General features: G+C 43.2%; 1 protein-coding gene across 4 annotated transcripts in view; it reads right to left on the reverse strand.

The window, feature by feature from the left end:
* Positions 1-247: 247 nt before the first annotated feature.
* The window catches only part of stard13b (StAR related lipid transfer domain containing 13b), a 153563-nt gene continuing 132470 nt past the window's right edge, over positions 248-21340 (reverse strand). For all 4 annotated transcript variants that reach the window (XM_072691534.1, XM_072691536.1, XM_072691535.1 and 1 more), the window contains 12 exons: positions 20229-20310; positions 14484-14547; positions 11486-12909; positions 10178-10348; positions 9399-9558; positions 8748-8946; positions 7142-7355; positions 6811-6925; positions 4986-5219; positions 3511-3728; positions 2348-2524; positions 248-1174 (listed from right to left, as the gene is read on the reverse strand). In XM_072691534.1, the coding sequence (XP_072547635.1) occupies positions 1057-1174; positions 2348-2524; positions 3511-3728; positions 4986-5219; positions 6811-6925; positions 7142-7355; positions 8748-8946; positions 9399-9558; positions 10178-10348; positions 11486-12909; positions 14484-14547; positions 20229-20310 (3176 nt within the window). In that variant the 3' untranslated portion in view covers positions 248-1056. The remainder of the gene's footprint in view (positions 1175-2347; positions 2525-3510; positions 3729-4985; positions 5220-6810; positions 6926-7141; positions 7356-8747; positions 8947-9398; positions 9559-10177; positions 10349-11485; positions 12910-14483; positions 14548-20228; positions 20311-21340) is intronic.

Below are 21340 nucleotides of genomic sequence, written 5' to 3' on the forward strand. Positions count from 1 at the left end.
ATCCATATATCTCAGTGCTCCAGGCCATAAATGTGAAGTAGGCCTACTACAGTACAGCATGGTGTGATTTCTCAGCCTCACTGAGCCTCCCTGTGTTCTTTACAGGAATAGTGTCCTATTTATAAAGCATTTGTCTCCAGCTGATCTATTGCAGCCTGTGGAAAAGTGAAGGTGTGGATAGAAAGGGAAAGCAGAGGAGTGTAATGAAATCCTGCAGATCAATGAGCACAACATCAGACACTTTGAATTAGTAATAATTCATTAATTTATGTATAGTTTATTAAAAAAGGCATCGTCTCTGACTCGTGTCCTCTATGCAATCCAGTACTACAAGAGCAGGTCTGAAAAAATCAAACCCAAGTCAATTTCTTTTTTTTTTCTTTCTTTACAACATTAACATTCAAATAAAATAATATTACATCCACTCTCGGACAAACACTGAATGATCAACACGGAGAAGGCAAAGTAAAACCAGCTTACATCTGAGTAACATTTTGCACCATAGAAATCCAATTGATATCAGTGCAGAAGAGATACCAACAGACAGGCAAAATGCTTGCACTACATGAGCCTTTTTTGATAATACATGCTCGATAAAGGGCATGTGTGTGTATGCACACACACACACACACATACACGAACACACATACTCACACACACAAACACACACAGAATTACAAGTGCTCACATTATGTGTGGTTGTGCAGCACATGTACCATCAAAATATAGCTTTATCTTTGACAATAATAACATACATGCTTCCCAGAAGCATTTAAGAGCTTAGATGTTGTATACACTGTATAAGATTATGTGCACGGCAAATATGTACCAATATAATTAATTATAATACAAATAATGATAATTAAAATAATATAATATTACAAATTAACAACAAACAATAAAAACAACAACAACACAAAAGCTTAGGTACATTGGCAGGCTGCAGAATTTCCACTTTGGGTAGATCCCAACATCATCTGATGAGTCACAGTATTGGCGGAGGGTGTCGTCAGGCTGTATGCCCAGTGGGATATAGGTGTGGGGACGGATAAGGGCTCAGATTTTGGTCTCCGGGCCCTCAGCATGGATGGGCTGGAAGGAGTTGCGAATACGGGCGGCTTCAGCGGCACAAAGGTGACCGAACGCCTTGTTGTACCATTCTGGAGTTCTCCCTCTGAAGAAGAGTGAACAAAAAATGTTACAATTTATCTTAAATCCACATATTTTACATATAGAGTAATCATTACAACTACACTATATTGACAAAAGTATTGGGACACCTGCTCATGTATTGTTTCTTCTGAAATCAACAGTATTAAAAGAGTTTATCCTGCTTTTGTTGGAGTAACTGTCTCTACTGTCCAGGGAAGAAGGCTTTCTACTAGATTTTGGAGGCACATTGCTGTAAGGATTTGATTGTATTCAGCGACAAGAGCGTTAGTTAGGTCAGGATGTTGAATGTTTACCACCCCGCCTTATCATCCTCAACTCCCCAACTAAAAGAATATAAGATGGAGAACCAACCATTCTTCCATGGTCTCGAAATGAGGTGTGTTTGGGTGAATTTCTGGCGTATTGCTGTGTATCTTGGCAACGGAAAATACAGGAGGAGCTCCACTGACTGAAAACAGCCTAGGTAGACGTTTGTCAACAGTCAGACGTTCGTTGCTATCTTGGCAGTGAATTGTCAACACAGGTGCGTGCAGCCCAACACTCGTACACCCCCCCAAGCTTTACACCACTGAAATAGCAATCCGCCAAAGTGAGACCGCACCTGGCTCTTAAAGGGAATGGCAAGCGACACACTGATTGGTTTATTACTGTACGTTACGCCCAAAACACACCCCGATTAATTAAGATACCAAGGGCGCCAAGTTTGTTAAACTGAAAAACACTAGAACTCAATAGTCCTCTAAATCCTTTCAGTAAACATCTGTTCAACAGTTCTCTCGTTCCACTTAAACCACCTCCAGGTCTTCCGGAAGGTCATGCAGAGAGTATGTATGTGGTTTAGGGCACAGTGTGAGCTGCTGTGGGCTATAAGAATAAACAGGACTTCACAGTGCAGCTGAACAGTGGAAACAGGTGCTTTAAACAGCAGGTGTTGTCCTATATATAGGGACACTAGATTACGCTCTTCACTCGGTGACTATTAACCTTCTAGACGGCAAAGTTCCATAGCGACGCTAGTCTCGTGGCCTGTTTAAAAAGTGCTGATTAGTTCAGTATTAAAGAGCAGGTTTCCTGTCTGGAATATTAATCACTATTTGATCTGGGTGTCCTCGGGGGCAGAATGCATGATGGGAGCTGAGTAAGGGTTTGTGTGTGTGCATGTGTGTGTACTTACTTGAGGTCAACTCTGCAGATGTGTGTAAGTCGTGACTTTCCCGAGCCGCAGGGCTCCAGCAGGTAGTTGGACTCCAGCACGACCCCCCTGACCCCGCCTAACAGTGGACAGTCCTCATGCTCGATGGAGACGGACACAAGAGCGCAGGCGCCCCGAGGTAAATCCGTCCTCCACGACCTGGGAAATGAACACAGTGTTTGTTATTATGTGACCATAATTAGAATAAGACCAAAGTCCTGTTAAAATCCCCCAGTGTGACAGCCTGCACACAGTTTAGAACCGGTCAAAAGTTTAGAAACTGTGTTTTCAATCATATAAAATCAATTTGTTGACAGAAAAATTAATTGTATCATTTTAACCTTTTAATGCCTGAACCATAACAAATAACTGGCAGAAAATTCAGTCTTTGAAACTAGATTTATTTCTTAAAAAAAAAAAAAGAATTATATGACAATTTGCATATAGGACTTTTCTTTTGTGTCATATTTGATACATATGGTATTTATTGTTCAGCAGGTTTTTTTTAAACAAAACATGTTGAACACAAAATTGTTATACCCCTTATAGCTGTCTAAATTTGCCTTTAGTCAATTTAAAATATAAATCTATATGTATTTTTCTGGTGCATGAAGTTCATAGGTACTCCACTACAGATAATCCATCAGGGGGCAAAAATATGAACTATTATTATTATTATTACTATTATTTTTCTTCTTCTTCTTATTATTATTATATAAATTTCAATTATCACACAAATGTTGCTGAGGTATTAAAGACTTATATATTCATTAGATACAACACACTTGACTTTTAAAGTGGTTAATTTGTTAATCATGTTCACCTTCATAGGTTTCAAATAAATGACAGAAAACTATGAAGACAATTGAACAATTATGTCATTTTAAATAAAAATCAAGAATTATGAAAATAGCAGAAATCTATTGCATAACATGACAGATTAATATCTAAATTGCCTTCATTTTCAAGGTTGCAGTATGACATCATTAAACATACTTTTTATTCCCCAAATACTCTATAAAACTATTATTATTGAATTTAACACAAAAAACAATATTAATAGCACAGGTGATTCCAAACTTTTGACTGGTAGTGCACATCAGCTATATAATCACATTGACACTGAGGCAGGCTAAACCACTTACCTGAGCACCACAAAGTCTCTGCTGGGGTGAGGGGGCATTCGGTTCAGCACGTACTGGAAGACTTCAGTCTGCTTATCCAGAGCTTCACACACTTTCCACTGCAGCAGGTCCACGTCCCACAGGTGGCGCTCTCGCAGCACACGGTTCAGCACCACTGAGGGAGGAGCCTCCACCTCCACGGAAACCCGCCAACGCCTCAGTGGGTTCCCATCCCCCACCTGAAGGACAACAGGAGATATTAGACTCAAGTATTTTTACCGTTTCAATGAGAATGATATACACTATGTCCAAATGTTTGTGGACACCGCTTCTAATGAATGCATTCAGCTGCTTTAAGGTGCACCCATTACTGACACAGACGTGCCACTACACATACAGATGGACTTGGGTCCCCCATACAGAGAGTCCCTGTAGAGAAAGGCTGCCAAAACAGTAGAACTCTCTGAACTCTCAGATAAACAGAAACCTATTGGCACCATGCCTAATGCCAGGCGTGGGCTAGAGTGGTAGAAAGCCCTCCTAGGCAGCACTGAGCTGTGGAGCAGTGGAAGAACTGTATTCTCTGGAATGATGGATGGTGCTCCATTCAATACTTTTGGGATGAGTTGGGGAGGTAGAGAAGAAATGAGGGGTGGTGAGCATCCTGACTTAACGCTAACCTAACTGAATGTAATCAAATCCTCACAGCAATGCTCCTCCACAATCTAGCAGAAGGTCTTCCCTGGGCAGTTGAGACAGCTACTCTTTTTTTTAATACCCTTGATTTCAGAAGAACCAACAAATGAGCAGGTGTCCCAATACTTTTGTCCATATAGTGTATATCTAAGATAGAAAAACTGCAGCCGGCGGTGTAGATAGGTTTAGCTTGCTGACGAGGCAAAGTATGCAGAGATAAGGATGACAATCTGCAGGTGATGATGAGGACCCATGCTGTCCTTAGTGGCTGCCCATGTCGCCTATACCTAAATTTGCCTCCAGAAACTATTTTTTACAGCTATTTTTCTCTTAAAATCCCATTTTCTGTCAGAAAGGTTAGATTTCCCTCTTATTTCCAGTGAAAGATCAAGCAGATAAACACCAAAGACATAGCTTTCATAGCTTTCATAGCTTTTTTTACTCGGGTGGGGCTAATAATCCAAGAGGATCCTGTAGGTTACAACAAACTAAAATCAGACAACTGACCAGATTAAGAAAAATGCCACTTAAAGGTCAGACGTTTCTTATATTTTCAGTGTAAGATCAAGCTGATGAACAGCAGGCGCTTCAGTATTCCATCAAAACAGCCATGAGATAACTCTCAGGGACTCTGAATGTTCCTATAATGCTATAAAGTCAGGCCAGGGCACTCTCTTGCATAACATCAGACCCGATCAGATCAGATCAGAGGATTCTGCCTGTCACCCCCTCTCTGTGGAGGGTTCATCCTAAGAGCAAGCGCTAAGCCAGTACAAACATGCCCGAGCCTCCATCCCTACCTTCTTGTACGAGAGCTCGGTGCTGTCAGAGCTTTGGCAGGACACCCAGCCCTTGGCTTTGTCCCTCGCCTCTTTGAACAGGCTTTGCAGCCGGGCCTCTAGGTGCGCAGGCCACGAAACCTCCTCCTCCTCATCTTCCTGATGCTGCTGTTTACACAGCTCCTCCAGCGTAGGGGCCTGCAGCTCAGCCTCCACGTACGAATTCCTTGACTGGGTCACCATTTCATGGGGGATCTGTGGAAGAGGAAATGAGCTTCTTTAGTTTTGCCAGGCTAATGTAGATAACAAGGAACTGAAGCACCATTTGTAGCATTGCAATGTGCAATATTTTTCCCATTTCCCCAGGTGCAATCAAAGGGTCAATATGCAAATATCTGTAAATGATCCGTAAATCATATTGATTTTGAGTTTTGGACTTTTATTATTAATACTGTGTGTATATATACTGATAATTTTCTACTTTTTTTGTAAAGTGTCTTGCTAACCCATTGCTGCTGTGACACTGTAAATTTTCCACTATGGGACTAATAAAGGCTTATCTTATCATTTTGCAATGTGTACATTGCGGTACACGTGGTAGCAGCCACAGTCCCAACTAAGTAATTTTCGGGAAATTTGAGTCATTTGTATTTAACATTTTTTTAACGCTTCAGTAAAGTTTATTGGTTTATTGTTGATTGTGGAGCTTGGAGGTGGAGGCGAACGTAAATGCAAGTACTACCAAACAAAGCAAAACAGGAACCAATGAAACAACTGGAGAACAAACTGGAGAACAAAACAAACACTGGAGGCCAAGCTAACATGAGCTCGTACCAGACAAGACAAAGAAACACTGGAACAAAGGGACTACTTATAGCCAGACCAACAAGCAGCACCCTGAGACTAACAAGAGCTACAAAGGAGACACAGGTGGTAACACTAATGACAAGGCGGGGCTAAGGCGGAGACTGCTGATGTGCTCATGGCAGGGAAGGGAAAACACAAGGGCAGAACAAAGACACCGGTCAAATAAACCGTGAAGAAAATATTAATTTCTATGTATAAATAAATGTTACAACTTTAAAGACAAAGGATTAAAGACTCTGGCTGTGACTAAGTCAAGTCAAGTCAAGTGGGTTTTTATTGTCATTTCAACTACATACAGAGTACACAGTGAAACGAAACGACGTTCCTCCAGGACCATGGTGCAACATAGACACAGTGCATACAGAACACAAGTGCAACACAGTACAAGTGTAGACAGACAACACAATACAGACAGAGAATAATAAATAATTAGGGGTAGTGTGCAAATTATGCAGTGTGCAATAAATATTGAGTCCAGTGAGGTAGTAAAGTTAATAGTGCAAAATGCTTCCCATATGGTGAATGAGAGAGTGTGTGTGTGTGTGTGTGTGTGTGTGTGTGCATGGAACAGAAAAACCATCAGTTCAGTCTCTGGAGTTGAGAAGTCTGATGGCTTGGGGGAAGAAGCTATTGCAGAGTCTGGTCGTGTTGGACCGGATGCTGCGGTACCTTCTTCCTGATGGCAGGAGGGAGAACAGTCTGTGTGGATCCCTATTTAGGTTTCAGGGCACTACTGAGTATGTCTGCCATTTTTCTCAGCATTTACAGCATTAAGCAGACTCTCCACTGGCTTCTTAGTGGAGAGACCTAGACCTCCCATCCCTGCTGACAGCTATGCCCCCTGGTGTGCTATGATTTTGGCATGCTAACTGCTGAGCCTCCATTGCTTGTTAACCACTTTAGCCTCAAAGCTCCAGTTAAAAAAATCAAATCTGATAGATAGAGATAGAGAAATAAGATAACAGAAACACATCCTCACCTCGAACAGCCGGTTACACTCTGTGATCATATGTGCCAGGCCCTGTGTGGCAGCCAGGTTCTCGTTCAGGTCCTTTTGGTCAGGCCGCCCAGTGGCATATTTCTTCTGCATGGCTCTGTAGAGGACCAGAAGCAGACCACCCAATGTTTTATTCATCTAACCCCTCTCATCTATCCGTCATCAGACAGTAAGGCAAGCTTTCCTTGAAGGTTCTCCTTTGCTTTCGCCACTACATGCATTCCTCAGGACGTCAGGAAGTCTGGCTTCACTGTTGCGTGGTATGAAAGGGAAGCTTACTGAATGTGAGACACTGCAGGTGTGGAGTGCTCACCTGGGAGACAGGTTGTCCTTCTTTAGTATGTTGAGGTGAAAAAGCGAGGGAGCCAGACACACAGCGATATTCATGGGCGTCATCTGGTTCTCCTGCACGGACGAAGTGACATCACTGAGGAAGCACAGCAAAGTCTGTAGGACTTCTCTGTTCTCGTCTGACATCAGCATGATGGCTGCCTGAACCGCCTGCAGCCGCTGGTCTTTGGGCACATCTGCAGATAAAGAACAGTGGGTTTTTCAGTGGGGATCTTGTGAGCTAATCTGAAGAACAGAGCTCGGTTCCTACAGGTTTCTCCTGGACGCCCCCCAGTCCAGCCAGCACAGCATGGAGGATGTGTTCAACTCCAGCAGCAGCAGCAGCAGCAGCTCACCTGATTTACCATCATTAAGCCCTGATTTACCACCAAACCAGGTGTTGATCTGAGGAGAACTCTAAATAGTACTAGACTCCATGAGGAGAACTTTGGAGATGTTCTAATGATGAACACAGTGATGGAGAACCTCCACCACTTTCTGTAGGAATGTTATTTGTATTTATTATAATATTGATGTTATGAAACATGCCTGAAGCCCCTCCTCTCAATCTAATGTCCTACAAACACCATCTCTGCCTTGTTTATGTGTTGTTGACAAAGTCTTCACAACCCTTGTCTTATCTCTAAGTCCTGGCTCCACCCTTTTAGAAGGGTGAACTGGCTTCCTACCACAAGCAGAAGCCACTTTAACTCTAAACTAGCATGGTCCGAAATGAACACCATAGGAGCTTTCAGATTTCCAGGACCTTTTTCATTCTAATTTTCACAGCTGCCAGAAACCTTTGCACACTAACACTGTTGGGATTAGACCCAAATAATACCAAAGAATTCAACAAGAGCCACATTCAGTAAAATGTGTTGGGGGTTGTATTCTATCACAGCAGTTTATAGATCAATTATATTAGATATACGTGCTAGAAATAAGTATCTAAGTATCTAAGTCTCTAATAGTAGAGGCGTTTGAGGTCTTTGAGGGCATATTGGAGTGCAGGGACTGTGGGTTTTGGGATGCTTATGTTAAGGGGCTGAAAACCACCTATTCAGAGGTTTACCTACAGCAGCTTGTCCCTACCCAATTATGCTGAACTTATACAGCACAGGCAATCAGAACAGGGCTCATTAACAGTCTGGAGTCTACAACACACACATAGCTTGTCTAATCCCTGTAGAGAAGTACTGCCAATAGAATAGGTCAGATGAACATGAACCTACTGACACCATACTGCCTAATGCCAGGCATTGGCTAGAGGGGTATAAAGCCCCCCAGCATTGAGCTGTTAAGCTCCAGTACTAGAGTTGGGGAGTTGGGTATAACGTAGGGTTGTGATCATCCAACATCCTGACCTCACTAATGCTCTTGTCGCTGATTACAATCAAATCCTCACAGCAATGATCCTATATCTTAGTTTATGAAAATGATGTGCAAACTGTTAAAAACTATGATGACTGGGGGATTATAGGCTGGCCATAGGTTATTAGCAACCATAAGAATGGTACTTTATATACTAGTAAGTATTAATATACATGTGTTGAATGAGTGTGTGTGTGTGTGTGTGTGTGTGAGCTCACATTGGTAAATGTGGAGGAAGGTTTCTCCCAGCTTGCTGGTGAGGAGAGGCTCAGGAAGGTCTCTGAAGAACTGCTTCACCATGTCTGCCACATCGTACGCAGACTGGTCCTCATAGTTCACGTCCTCTGGAGAGCTCTCGTTCATCTGCCTCAGTGCCTGGATGCGAGACTTCACCCCCGACTTGCGGAACAGACCCACCTGGAGATCAGGAGGAGCACAGGTTAAAGTCAGAGTGAAAAAGGAGAGATAAACTATATGTCCAAATGTTTGTGGACACCCCTTCCAATAAATGCATTCAGCTACTTTGCACCCATTGCTGACACAGATGGACATGCAGCTTCTTCACAGGCTAGAGGGGTATAAAACTCCCCAAGATTGAACTGTGAGTTGGGGATGATGAAGTGGGGTTGTGATCATCCAACATCCTGACCTTACTAACACTCTTGTCACTGAATGCAATCAGATCATCACAGCAATGTTCCAAAGATTGGTAGAAAGCATCCCTGAACAGTACAGATAGTTTCTTCTACAAAAGCAGGATCAACTCTTTCTTAATACCCTTGATTTTGGAAGAAACAAGCAGGTGTCCCAATACTTTTGTCCATAAAGTGTATATGAAATTTATGAATAGAAGTATAGGGTTAAATAACCTGGTCAAGACACTGGCTCCTGAGGTAGCGGAGAGCCTGCTGGAGGCCAAGAGGTAGAGGCTGACCGAAGCGCTGGACATGCACGATCAGAGGAACACCAAACACGTTCTTATCTTTATAATCAGGCACCTTCATCCGCTTCATGAACTTCGGCACTGACCTGATCCACAGAAAATATAAAAAAAATATTGAAGAATTTCCAAAAGAGCATAAGAAAATACACCTTAAAAACACCAAAAATCTGTAACATGACAATTAATGTTCTACTTATCAGAGCAACACAGTGCAACTTACACAAAATGGACAAAAGTATTGGGACACACTGCTTAATCATTAAATTCAGATGTTCAATTTAGTCCCTAGCCATGCAATCTGCCTTTCCACACATTAGTGAAAAAATGGGAGGTTCTAACGAGCTCACTGGATCAGCGGTGACTGGTAATAATAACAAATGGAAGCATTTAGGAGCCACAGCAACTCCCTCACCGAGTGTCGGACAACGTAAAGTTACAGAGCGGGGTCAGGGGCGAGTGCTGAGCTCAGAGCAGAGTGCAGAAAAGTCTCCAACTGACTCAATAACTGCAGAGCTCCAGACCTGCTGCTGTTAGAGCTTAAAGCAAAGGGGGGCCGACTTCATATTAATGCCTGTGGGTTTAGAATTAGGTGTTATAAAAGCTCCTACAGGTGAAATCTGCAGGTGTCCCAATACTTTTGTCCAAATCGTGTATATTTTCTTACCAGTGGAGAATCATGAAGATGATAAACTAGCAATGTCTTACCAGGTCCAGCCGTGCTTGTTGGACATCGAGTATTTCTCCATGATGGCAGTGAGTCTCAGAAGGGAGAACTTCTGCAGCAGGCTGAGCTGACCTGCAGACTGGTTGGTGATCTGGAGAGAGGCCACTGAATGACTGAGGCGGTTGGAGATCTGGAAACTTGGCCACCGCAAGCTGAGCACAGAAGGGGGTTACTTTATTTAACTTGCGGAGTAAAAAATGAGACTGTGTTTCTCATCTACAAAATAATTCTCATCTACAAAACTGTAGAGTAGAAGACAGCATGATATTTGTACGGGACGTTAAGTAAATGCTGAAGAGAGTACATAAAGGTGATGGGGTAGGTGAGTTGCACTGCAAACATGTGCTTGCATGTAAGGCAAACAATGGAAGTACAAAGTCCAACTTTAAAAAGATTACGGAGGCATCTATTAGGAAAGTATACATGGTCTATGTGGCACTGGAAATGTGATAAGAGCTCCCAGTCCAATGACTATGACCACACAAACCTGTAAATCAGTGCAATTACAAACTCAGCCTTTATTTGTAGCGATTATTTTAATGCATATCTATGTTTAATGACCCAAATATCACAAACTGTGCTTTTAAAACTATATAATTAGGGGATTTTACTGTTCTTCAATGCTTTGGACCCCACAGCACTGACCACCAGCAAGTAGTATTTTGATGTTGGATCATTCTCAGCACTGCAGTGACCCTGACTGACATGGTGGTAGTGGTGTGTTAGTAGTGTGTGTCGCACTGGTGGTACGAGTAGTGGATCAGACACAGCAGTGCTGTGCAGTACAACTCAGCACCACTGCTGGACTGAGAACAGTCCACCAACCAGGAAGATGCAGCCAACAGTGTCCTGTGGGCAGCGTCATGTGGGCAGCGTCCTTTGGGCACTAATAAGCTTCTGTCTCTGACTTTACATCTACAAGGTGGACCAAATAGGTAGGAGTGTCTAATAGAGTGGACAGTGAGTGGACAGATACAGTGTTTAAACACTCCAGCAGCACTGCTGTGTCTGATCCACGACTCGTACCACCAGCGCAACACACACTACAACCCACCACCACCACCATGTCAGTCAGTGTCACTGCAGTGCTGAGAACGACCCACCACCCAAATACTACCTGCTCTGTGGTGGTCAGTCCTGAGGGGTCCTGAGCATTGAAGAACAGGGTGAAAAAAGGGTAATAAAGTGTGCAGAGCAACAGATCGACTAAAGTCTGGAATTTTAGAACTACAAAATGCTCCTATACGGTAAGAGGAGCTGACAAAGCCAAAATAGGCTCTAAATCATACCGGTTTGGCCTGGTGAGTGAAGCCCCCACCCCAGAATCTCTCCTCTCCCTCATGCCTGTAGATTCCGTTTCATTTAACGACACCGCATCCCGATCCACGTCGCTGGGGGTGGCCTGCCCCTCCAGCATGGAGTGACCTTCTAAATCCAGCGTGATGTGGCTGGAGGACTGGACATTTCCATCAACCTCCACCTTCTGACCCTTCTCTGCGCTCTCTCCTGTGGGCAGAACATTCTTGGACCAGTGATCCACGATCTGCTGCAGGCCGTTCACATGCTGCAGTATATCGTCCAAGTGCGGAAACAGATCCTCCTTCTCCAGGTCGATTAGATCCCCTGTGCTAGCATAGAGGTGAGAGCCAGGCACGTTGTCGTAGACGCTGATCCGGCTGCCCCGTGAGCAGCACTGGGTGATAGGGCGTGGCTCCTTTATGCTGGGCTGACGCTGGATCTCTTGAAGCCTGCTGATAGGTGCTGCTGTTGGTGAGAGACTTTCAATGGACAGGGCTTTGGGAAATGTTCCAGGCTTGTGGTCTTTGGGGATATGGACCACCAGGTCTTCATAGGAGCGGAACTCATTGCGGCGGTTCTGCTCGGCAACCCGTTTGCCCTGAACCATGCTGGAGAACACGTCCAGGTCCTCCAGGTACATGCCGCTGCGCTTGTGGTCATTGCGAATGGCCTTGCGGTCCTTCAGGCTGGGTGTGCTGGACTGACTGCTGCTGCCTTCGCTGCTGGACTGTAGGCCAGCGCTGGAGGGCGGTTCAGGCAACCCTCCATCACCGTTGACGTTGATTTCCACACAGCGGAGAGTCTTAACGGTTTGAGGTTCATGCTGAAGAACAGGTGCACCGATTACTAATGTCCTCCGGGCTCCGCCACTCAGTGCCCCGCGTGACCGCAGTGTCTCCATGCGCCGCAGGAAGTCCTTGGCCCGTGCCCGGCCACGTTTGCTGTGCTTGATAGGCAGCGATCCGTAGCAGGTAAGGTCTGGAGACAGGTTGGCCACCACCAATGAGGTGTGCTCATGCATCGTGGCTGGGTCAGAAGAGGTGCGGTGCGAGCCACTACCAGTGAGGTGAGATCGGGTATGGTGGGACACCCCTAGCGAGGTGCGGTCAGGCATGGTGGCGGCCGAGTCTGAGCGGGTGTGCTGTGAACAGTCAGAATCCTCGGCGCTGTGGCCTCGGACCCCCCCGCCACTGCTCTCACTGTGCAAAGAGGAAACCTCAGGCTCGCTCAGGTCGGTCAGGACGCTCTCGCTGCTGGGCGTGGTTCGCAGGGCAGAATCCTCCTGCTGTTCCTCGTGCTCCACCCTCTCCAGGAGACAGTCGATATCCTGGAGCCGGGACCAGCGGCGGCTGGTCCACTCAAAGGTCCATTTGTCACTAATGGCAAACAGGTCGTCCTCATCAGAGTCCTCGCTCTGTGGAAAGCAGACCACTTTTAAACCACAGCTTTGTTGTAGGAAATTCTAAATCTGACCCTGATTAGCCAGTTCAACACAGGACTACTGTAATCTGCCACATTGTTGATCATAGCCTAATCAGAATTACAATGAAATGCAATCCTCAGTCTCAAAAATGACCCAAAGACAATCTACAGTACCAGTCAAAGGTTTGGACACACCTGCTTGAACCTGCTAGGGTGACCATATTTTGTGTTTTAAAGAAAGAGGACAATGGGGACACACGGGTATCCACCGTAGTTAGGACGTTGTGGCTGGGGGGCTTCAAGAAGGCCTAAGTTGTAGGTTGAACTGAAAGGAGGTGATCTGGTCATGTAGGCTATTAAGGTTGATTATTGGTCTGTTGCTAAATGAGTAAATGTTAGTGTATTAATATACATTAACATACAGTAGCTGTGTGGCTGGAGAGGTATGTCCACCCTCACACATAGACACACTGCCACGGTCCTACAACTTAACCCCCCCCAGCCATGACATCCTAACTAGGGTGGATACTCGTGGTGGTGTCCTCTTATATATGGTGACCCTAGCATTCGGTCAGCACACATTCAGCCAGGTGTGTGCAAACTTTTACTGTATGTACCCTGGTGGTGTACAGCTTTCATGAAATATGACCAAAGCCAGTGTTTCACACACAGTGTCTCCAATGCTGGGGTCATTTGAAAAAAAGTCAATACACTTCAAGCAGACAAAAGACCCCCATAATTTAGGGGGTCTTCTTTGCTGTTGAACATTTTTTTTTGGTCCTTAAGACTAAGGTTCTCATTTAACTTCAGTCTTACTCTTAGTCTAACATTAACTGTCCTGACTATGACATTTCAATCTGGGCTATAGGGGTAACTTTGAGATTTTATTCTAAACAAGCTGGCAAATCAAATCACTTGCGAATGACACTAACCGACCTCCCCTGGTTGGACTAATCCAGCTCAGATAAAGTTGTTTTCTAACACTCCAAAAAGGTGAATTACTCAGTAACTACAGGGACTTCTGTACAAACTAGTGTGGCTATTCTCTGGTAATAGAAGTCTGTAATAACACTTTCAGCCCGCCGACGGATCATAGGCTGTTTAAGAGGTTAAACATGCTTTTCTTCATCATTCTTTTTCCTAAAATCCACCTGAACACACTGGTGATATAAGTGCTGTGATATAACACAGACTATCAGTTACTACTCAGTGTACTGAAAGCATAGGTTAATAGTGTAAAAACAAATCCCCGCCATTCAGAAGGCAGGCCAGTTTGCTCAAAGGTGTTTTGATAAAGAAAGAAAGTTTGATCAATTCATGCTGCCCAGCAGGGAATACTCAAATATCACACACATACAAAGCCAACGGGGATGAAAAGGTCACGTAGACCTGGAATGGAATGTGGTCCTCAGAAAGGGCAAAAATAGCCTCTCCACTTGCATAATAACCTGGTAATTTAAAGCCCGACGGGTAATGTGAGCGCAACAATGCCATCGTCTAATGAGAACAAACTGTTCACTGACATTGGGGTTCTCATTGTTTGACAAGAAAATCAATAACACTTACTTTCTTTTTGGGAAGATTCACGTCAAGTTTCATGGAAGCACACTTGTTCAGTGTGTTTAGCCGCCTGGATACAAAAAAAACGAAGAAAGAAAGACAGCAATTAGACATATTTCATATTTCTGTGCAGGTTTCAGTCATTCAGGTCTAGTAGTTGAGTGTCCATTAGCGGTTTTTCTTTTTTCATAACCATTGTAAGTGCCTTCTATTCATATGCCATTCATAATGAAAGATACAGAAGCTCTGGAGAAGCTGCTCCTAACTTAATTGGATCCGAAGAGCCTCCCTCTTCCTGGCCAGACACTAGCTCTGGTTAGAAGTAAACCCAATTAGGCAGGAACACACTCCCAGTCTGTCTCTGTCCTGTATTTGTAATTTTGCTACTGCTGCAAAAAAATTTAGGATGTTTAACATGTTTTCAGTCATTTTATGGGGAGAAATTATCTTATTCTATTGGCAAATCATTTAATAAAAGACACTTCTACTTAGAGCTGGGCAATATGACAATATTTTATTGTATCGTGATAAATGTATCGTGGTACACAATATGCTTTAATGAGTGTATCGTGGATATCCTCAGTGCTTAGAAGAATATTTTGAGTAAAAACCATGGTACTCAGTATAGGAAAGTATTTCAATAGCAGTTTTAAACAATTTAAGCTGTTGGTGCATTTTGTCCATGTGACGAAATATTGATATTGATAAAATCGTAAAGAAAATCGTAAAAAATATTGTGATATAAAATATTTCCATATCGCCCAGATCGTACAAACGGTCTAGAAAATGAGCCAATCAAGCCTTTAATATTCCTAAAACAGCCTCAAAAGTTGACAGTTTGATCATTTTTGCAGTGTGGAAAGCAGCTGCCACTGTTCTCAGCATGTCCTTGTTGTCTTAGCTTTCCTTTTTCCCCCTCAGGAGAATCCCCAACACCATCTTAAGGGCTCTTCCATTCGTGTATTTGCTCAAGCAAACATGTTTGTCATTTGATCCACTGAAAGGACAACTGACTGAGAAAGTATTCAGCAGCAGAACTTGCCCAGAAATCATCGCTATCTGATTACTTTACTGGGACTTTTTTAAACCCCCAAAAATGGTGAACAATTTCTGGGCTCAAAAACATCCAGGGTTCCAGTGTTCAAAACACAAGAACCGCTGGTTTAAACTGGTCTACTGCTGGTCGACCAGCCAACCAGTCTTCGAAACACACCAAATGCTGGTTTAAACTGGTCTACTGCTGATTGACCAGCATACCAGTGCCGATGTACAACATACTGATGGCAATGTTCAAAAGCCGATCCGCACCAAGAGCCCTTCCAGCTTCAAGCGTGGCTCGGCTCGACCCTGCCATCCCTCAAAATCCACGGAGGACGAGCGTCCAGGCTTTTTTTTTTCTGTCCTGCACCGAAGTGGTGGAATGAACTTCCCCTGGGTGTCCGAACAGCAGAGTCCAATGCTCGCTGTCTTCAAACCCAGACTGAAGACCCTCCTCTTCCGAGAGTACTTGGGCGAATAGCAGAGTGGCCTCCATATTGACTTGTGTTTAGTAGAGTCTAAACCTAGAGATATCTTTGAATTATTAGTCTATTTAAACTAGCTGAGGTTTTTCTTCAGTAAACAGTGAAGTACTTTTGTAAGTCGCTCTGGATAAGATGTAATGTAATGTAAATGTACTGTCTTGTTGCCTTGTATCTTTGTTTGTTTGTGTTGCACTTGTGTTCTGTATGCACTGTGTCTATGTTGCACCATGGTCCTGGAGGAACGTTGTTTCGTTTCACTGTGTACTCTGTATGTAGTTGAAATGACAATAAAACCCACTTGACTTGACTTGACTTGACTATCTCTACTGATATCATCTGAAACTGGCAGTCGTTCTTTATATTGTGTAAAAAATGATTTTACACTTCCATTGGAAATGAGAGGAAAGCTGCCAGACTGGAGATACAAGGTGTCTGCTGTTTGATGTGATATTTTTTTCAGGCCCTGGAGGTCATGTCCGGAAAAGCAATTATTTGCTTATGTATGTAATGCTCAGACTTTAAATGTTGCCCTAGATGCTTTGCACAAAACGTCCAGTGTTACAAACAGTGAATCTATACAGCTACTAACTAATGACCAAACGAATTCTTTTTACTAAAGAGCGAGAGCTTCTTTCAGGCCGTTCCTAACACACACAGTGACTGTATCTAATTCTGCAAACATGGATAAAAAAAAAAAAAACAACAACAAGAAAAAAAAAACCCGTCTTTTTAGAGCCTTTGCAAAAATGCCCTGACTCAGACCTCTCTCTGCACATGCTTTGTTGGTTCACTGAGCCAATTAAGCGCTGGATTCAATTACAGTGTTACGACGGCAGTCAACAATATTTCTTATAAACAATAAAAAGGAAACACTTGCGAGTCTGCTCTCCGACTCTGGAGGCTTTGTGGGACATTTTATTAAAAGCCACTGAAAACAGTAAAACGAGGGCAGCAAAGATGGAAAGGATGACGCCACATTCCATGCTAACGGCATGCGCGAGGAAACCGGGGGAGGCAGTACTCGTGGCACGATAATCATGGCTTTTTTTATGACCCGTTATATCGCTCAGAAGTTTTGCGACTGTTTCGTGACAATGGAGCCTGAAAACAGAGTGCAGTAACCAGTAAAACTGCAATGTCACCATGAGGTAGCGTAGCGAGTCATGTCAGTGTACACAGACTGCGGCTGTAAAAGTTCTGTAAATAAAATAAAATGATATTTTCTTATTTTATTTTATCATTTTAAACCTTAAGTATGAAAATGCTATGATACTAGACATTTTTATAGATATAATTTATATAAAAAATACCAACATGAGCTATTTAAAGGCCTGATATGCTACATTTGTCATTTCTTTATAAATATACATATATATATTCATTATAATAATTTTCTATGCACAGTAACCAATGTGACTTTCAAAGAAATGTGTCTCTTTGCATCTCCCAGTTTGGAAAGCCCAGGTCAGAGTGCAGAAACAGCCATGATACAGCACCCCTGGAGCAGAGAAGCTTAAGGGCTTTGCTCAAAGGGCCCAATAAACAGTGGCAGCTTAGCAGATATAGGTCTTGAACCATGTGGTCAAAAACTGACCACCACTGCCTCAATATACTGTATTTACTGGCAGTATACTAAACACTATGCTAAACACTGGTAGGCTGAAGTGGTGCATATATGCCAGTCTAGCTTCCATACACGACTTCAGTTTTGCATGATATGGGCCATTTATTAGGTGTTAAATATATTTCAAATACATGTATGTGTATTAGAATTTCTAGACCCATATTTTGCATGGTATATTTGGTATATTTTGCAACATTTAATAAAGGTAAGATCTAAACAAACAGCTTTCTGTTCAACATGCTTTTCTAAGCCGACAAAATACTCTTTTGTATGAAGAGCATTCTGAAAAGTCCCAGACTCTAGAAGCTCTTTGTTTCTAAAGAAGAGCTCAGAATTAGGCTTAACAGGCACTTGAGGCTCCAAATCAGTGCCAGGATTTGCTACACCATGAATACTGAATTAGACGCAACGGTTTCCGGGTCGATTTCATCACGTTCACGTTGCAGAGAGCTGTAAATATGAAGGGTCACCAGATGACAAGCTGGAGATAAAGCTATGGGCCTAGCTTCTATTGCCTCAACACGCAGGACGCGTTCAGTATTCTACGCAGCGAAACCGACAGACCACGTTTGAGTTGTTAGCCGGGTTGTTGCTTCCCCGAGGCTTGAGAGAGGAGTGAAAAGTCAGGGTGAATGAAGGGGAGAGGTGGGAGGCACTGCCATTGTTTCTTTACAAGAGTGAGCTGGTTTGGAATTTCGATGAGTTGCTTAAGGGTTGTTTAGAGTCAGACCGGATTGAGTTGTGGAACGGGCCGCCTCAATCTCCTGCCCCATGCTTTCCTGCCAGGGCAGTTTCCATGGCTACCTGAATCGCTGGAGGGATTCTTTCATCTCAGTTTGAGGATACATATTCCACCTCTGAATGATGCTGCAGAAGCAAAGTTCAGAGGGAATGCACTCACTTAGGACCTGGGAATAAATCGTTGCTGTCATGGAAAATCCTTGTATCACCATTTTTTGCCGTTTTTCACTTTTTTACATAATATGAATCTGGCAGCTTTTCTTTATATTGTGTCTAAATTTCATGAGGACCAATAGAAATGCTCTAAAATGACCTGGGATAGAATATTTTTACTTTAATTGACTTTCATTGAAAGTTCTCCTGTAAAGTTTGATATTTTAAGTTTTTGTGCAACAGTGACAAAAAGACCAATAATCCTTTGATCCTAATGATAATCTTTTAAATAAAAAAGTCTTTTAACCCCTTAAACAACCTGCCGGCCTGCCAGAAGTGTTATTTCAAACCTCAATTACCAAAGAACAGCCCCACCAGTTTGTACAGAAGTCCCGGTAGTTACTGAGTGACTCAATTACCAATGAATAGCCCCACCAGTTTGTACAGAAGTCCTGTGTACAGAAATGTGTAATAAGCCTTGGAGTGTAAAGGGGTTAAAAAGAGATGCTCATTAACTGCTAATACACGGATCATCATGAAAAAGCAGCAACAACCTAAACGAGACCATGTGAATGCTTCAGCAGCAGCACAACTATGCACTCTCTGAAAGGTTATTTGGTCATTTGAGCTCAACTAATCCGATAATAAGAGCGGTCGATTTAGTGTCAGATAGATGTAGAGCTTCAATCTGACTGAAATGCAATGCAGTATTTCTTATCAGAGCAGATTATCTTAACTGTCAGTCTGGGAACACATCCGATTCACTCCCTTTAGGCCACCTTAGCCACACTCACGCTAATGTATAACCATAGCTTCTGTCTTTAACCTTTTTTTAACTGTTTTGAAGTAAGTAGTTCAGCAGTACGACATGTCTTAAAGCTGCATATCACACAAAGAGCATCAGGAGAGTCAGGCCCCGCCCCCACATCTGCTCTGTCTTTGGTTTCACCTCCCTGTTTAGCTATGTCTGTCTTTCACAGTTTGCCTGTCATTGTTTGTGCATTCAGACTGGGCCCATGTCTTTGCCCTTGTCCCCACCTTTTCCTTAGTGTTTGCAGGTGTTCCTGGTCCCCCCCTGCTAACCTAATCGGCTGTTATCAGCTTTTATGAGTCTGTATATGAAGCCTTTTGTTTTATGCAGTCTTGTCAGGTCTTGTGCATTGTTGGATGGGATGTTGCATGTCCATTTTTCTCCCAATTTAGTACTGTCAATTAACCCACCTGTTTGTAGCTCCCCCTAGCACTAGCAAAGTCAGCCAACCCCCCTTTTACCAGGCAGCCAACACGCTCTCAGGAAAGCTCCGGGTCCCCAGCTCTGCTGCACCAGCTAACAGACGCCTGAGCCATGCCGCTTTGCTGAAGTAGTGCTGGCCGGCTCAGGCATCTGTTAGCTGGTGCGGCAGAGCTGGGGACCCGGAGCTTTCCTCAGAGCATGTTGGCTGCCTGGTGAAAAGAGGGGGTGGCTGGCTTTGCATGTATTGGAGAAGTCATGTGCTAAGCCCTTACCCTCCTAGTGTCAAACTCAAGACTAACTAAAGAACCATTTCTGCACCACTTCACTTTTCGTGAAGTGAAGGTTCACTAAGCCTTTATAAGGCAAAGACTTCTCCAAAGTGATGTTGGACGGCATCGGCATCTGTTAGCTGGTGCGGCGGAGCCGGGGACCTGGAGAAACACCTGCTTTAAGGACTCTAGAGGGTCATTTCTTACCGGCATAGAGGCTCCACAAGGTCCTTATCCAAGAAGTCATGGTCTTTCTTCACAGGAGAGATGTCTATTGGAAACTGAGAATCTACAAAGAAAAGCTAAGATTAAAATACAAGCAGTAAACAGCAGAACCATGTTTTTCATTTCATTTGTTTCTTACAAAGTCTGCGCTCTTCAAAATCCCCTTACAACACATTGTTTCCGACGTAACAGCCAAGACTGGGAAAGCTGCTTACTTGTTTTGGACCTTGTCTGATGCTAATAAAAAAAAAATAATAAAAAAAAGGTCTGCCTACCCCCAAAAAACTGAGCTTAGACTTGGACTTGAGCAGGCATTACGTGCTGCTCGTAGTATGGTGTCTAGCTTATGTAACGACATGACCAGATCCAGACCCTCCTAAAGCTAACATTCCTTTGGTGCAATTAGGTTTTCTTTTTCTCTCGAAGGAATGGTGCTGCGTTTCACATTTAAGTGAAACCACAGATCCGGCCGGGCTTACTGTGTTCTACTTGGGAACCAATGGAAATTCCAAAACAGTGCTGGTGAAGAGGCGTGCTGTGAGGAGCACTCAGCATAGCCCCAAAAATGTAGAAACTCTGCAGTGAGCAGTGAGCACTCTGAGTGTGAATGAACTGTTAGGAATCATGGTGTGCATATGTGCACATGTCCCTCACATTTATCCAATATGGAGTCAAAAAAAAATCTAAATTCTGAGTACATTACTAATTCATACCTGGAATATTACATTTCTGATAGATGAAGTCATGTGCGTTGATGGTCATTAGAGTCATTTCAGTGGAGGTTTAATAATGAATCATTTCAAGTTTGGGAATGCACTGAATAGATTCAGGAAAAGAAAATTATATACAGTCTAATTTGAACATTTAGACACTAGGGATGTCCTGATCAGGTTATTAATATTATATCGATGGCGATCTGATTGTTGTGTGTGTATAAATAATAATTCAGCCCCACAGTTTAGATCAGATGAGCTGCTGATTAATCAGTTCAGTAAAATCCCTTTATTTTCAGTATCAGTTTCTATAATCAGACGTTCTGGACTGATTAATTTAGTTTAGTCGAGACTTTTCTTAAAATGACTGTTTTATAGTGT

Source organism: Salminus brasiliensis, chromosome 11 (assembly GCF_030463535.1).
Source record: "Salminus brasiliensis chromosome 11, fSalBra1.hap2, whole genome shotgun sequence".
NCBI classification, from domain to species: domain Eukaryota; kingdom Metazoa; phylum Chordata; class Actinopteri; order Characiformes; family Bryconidae; genus Salminus; species Salminus brasiliensis.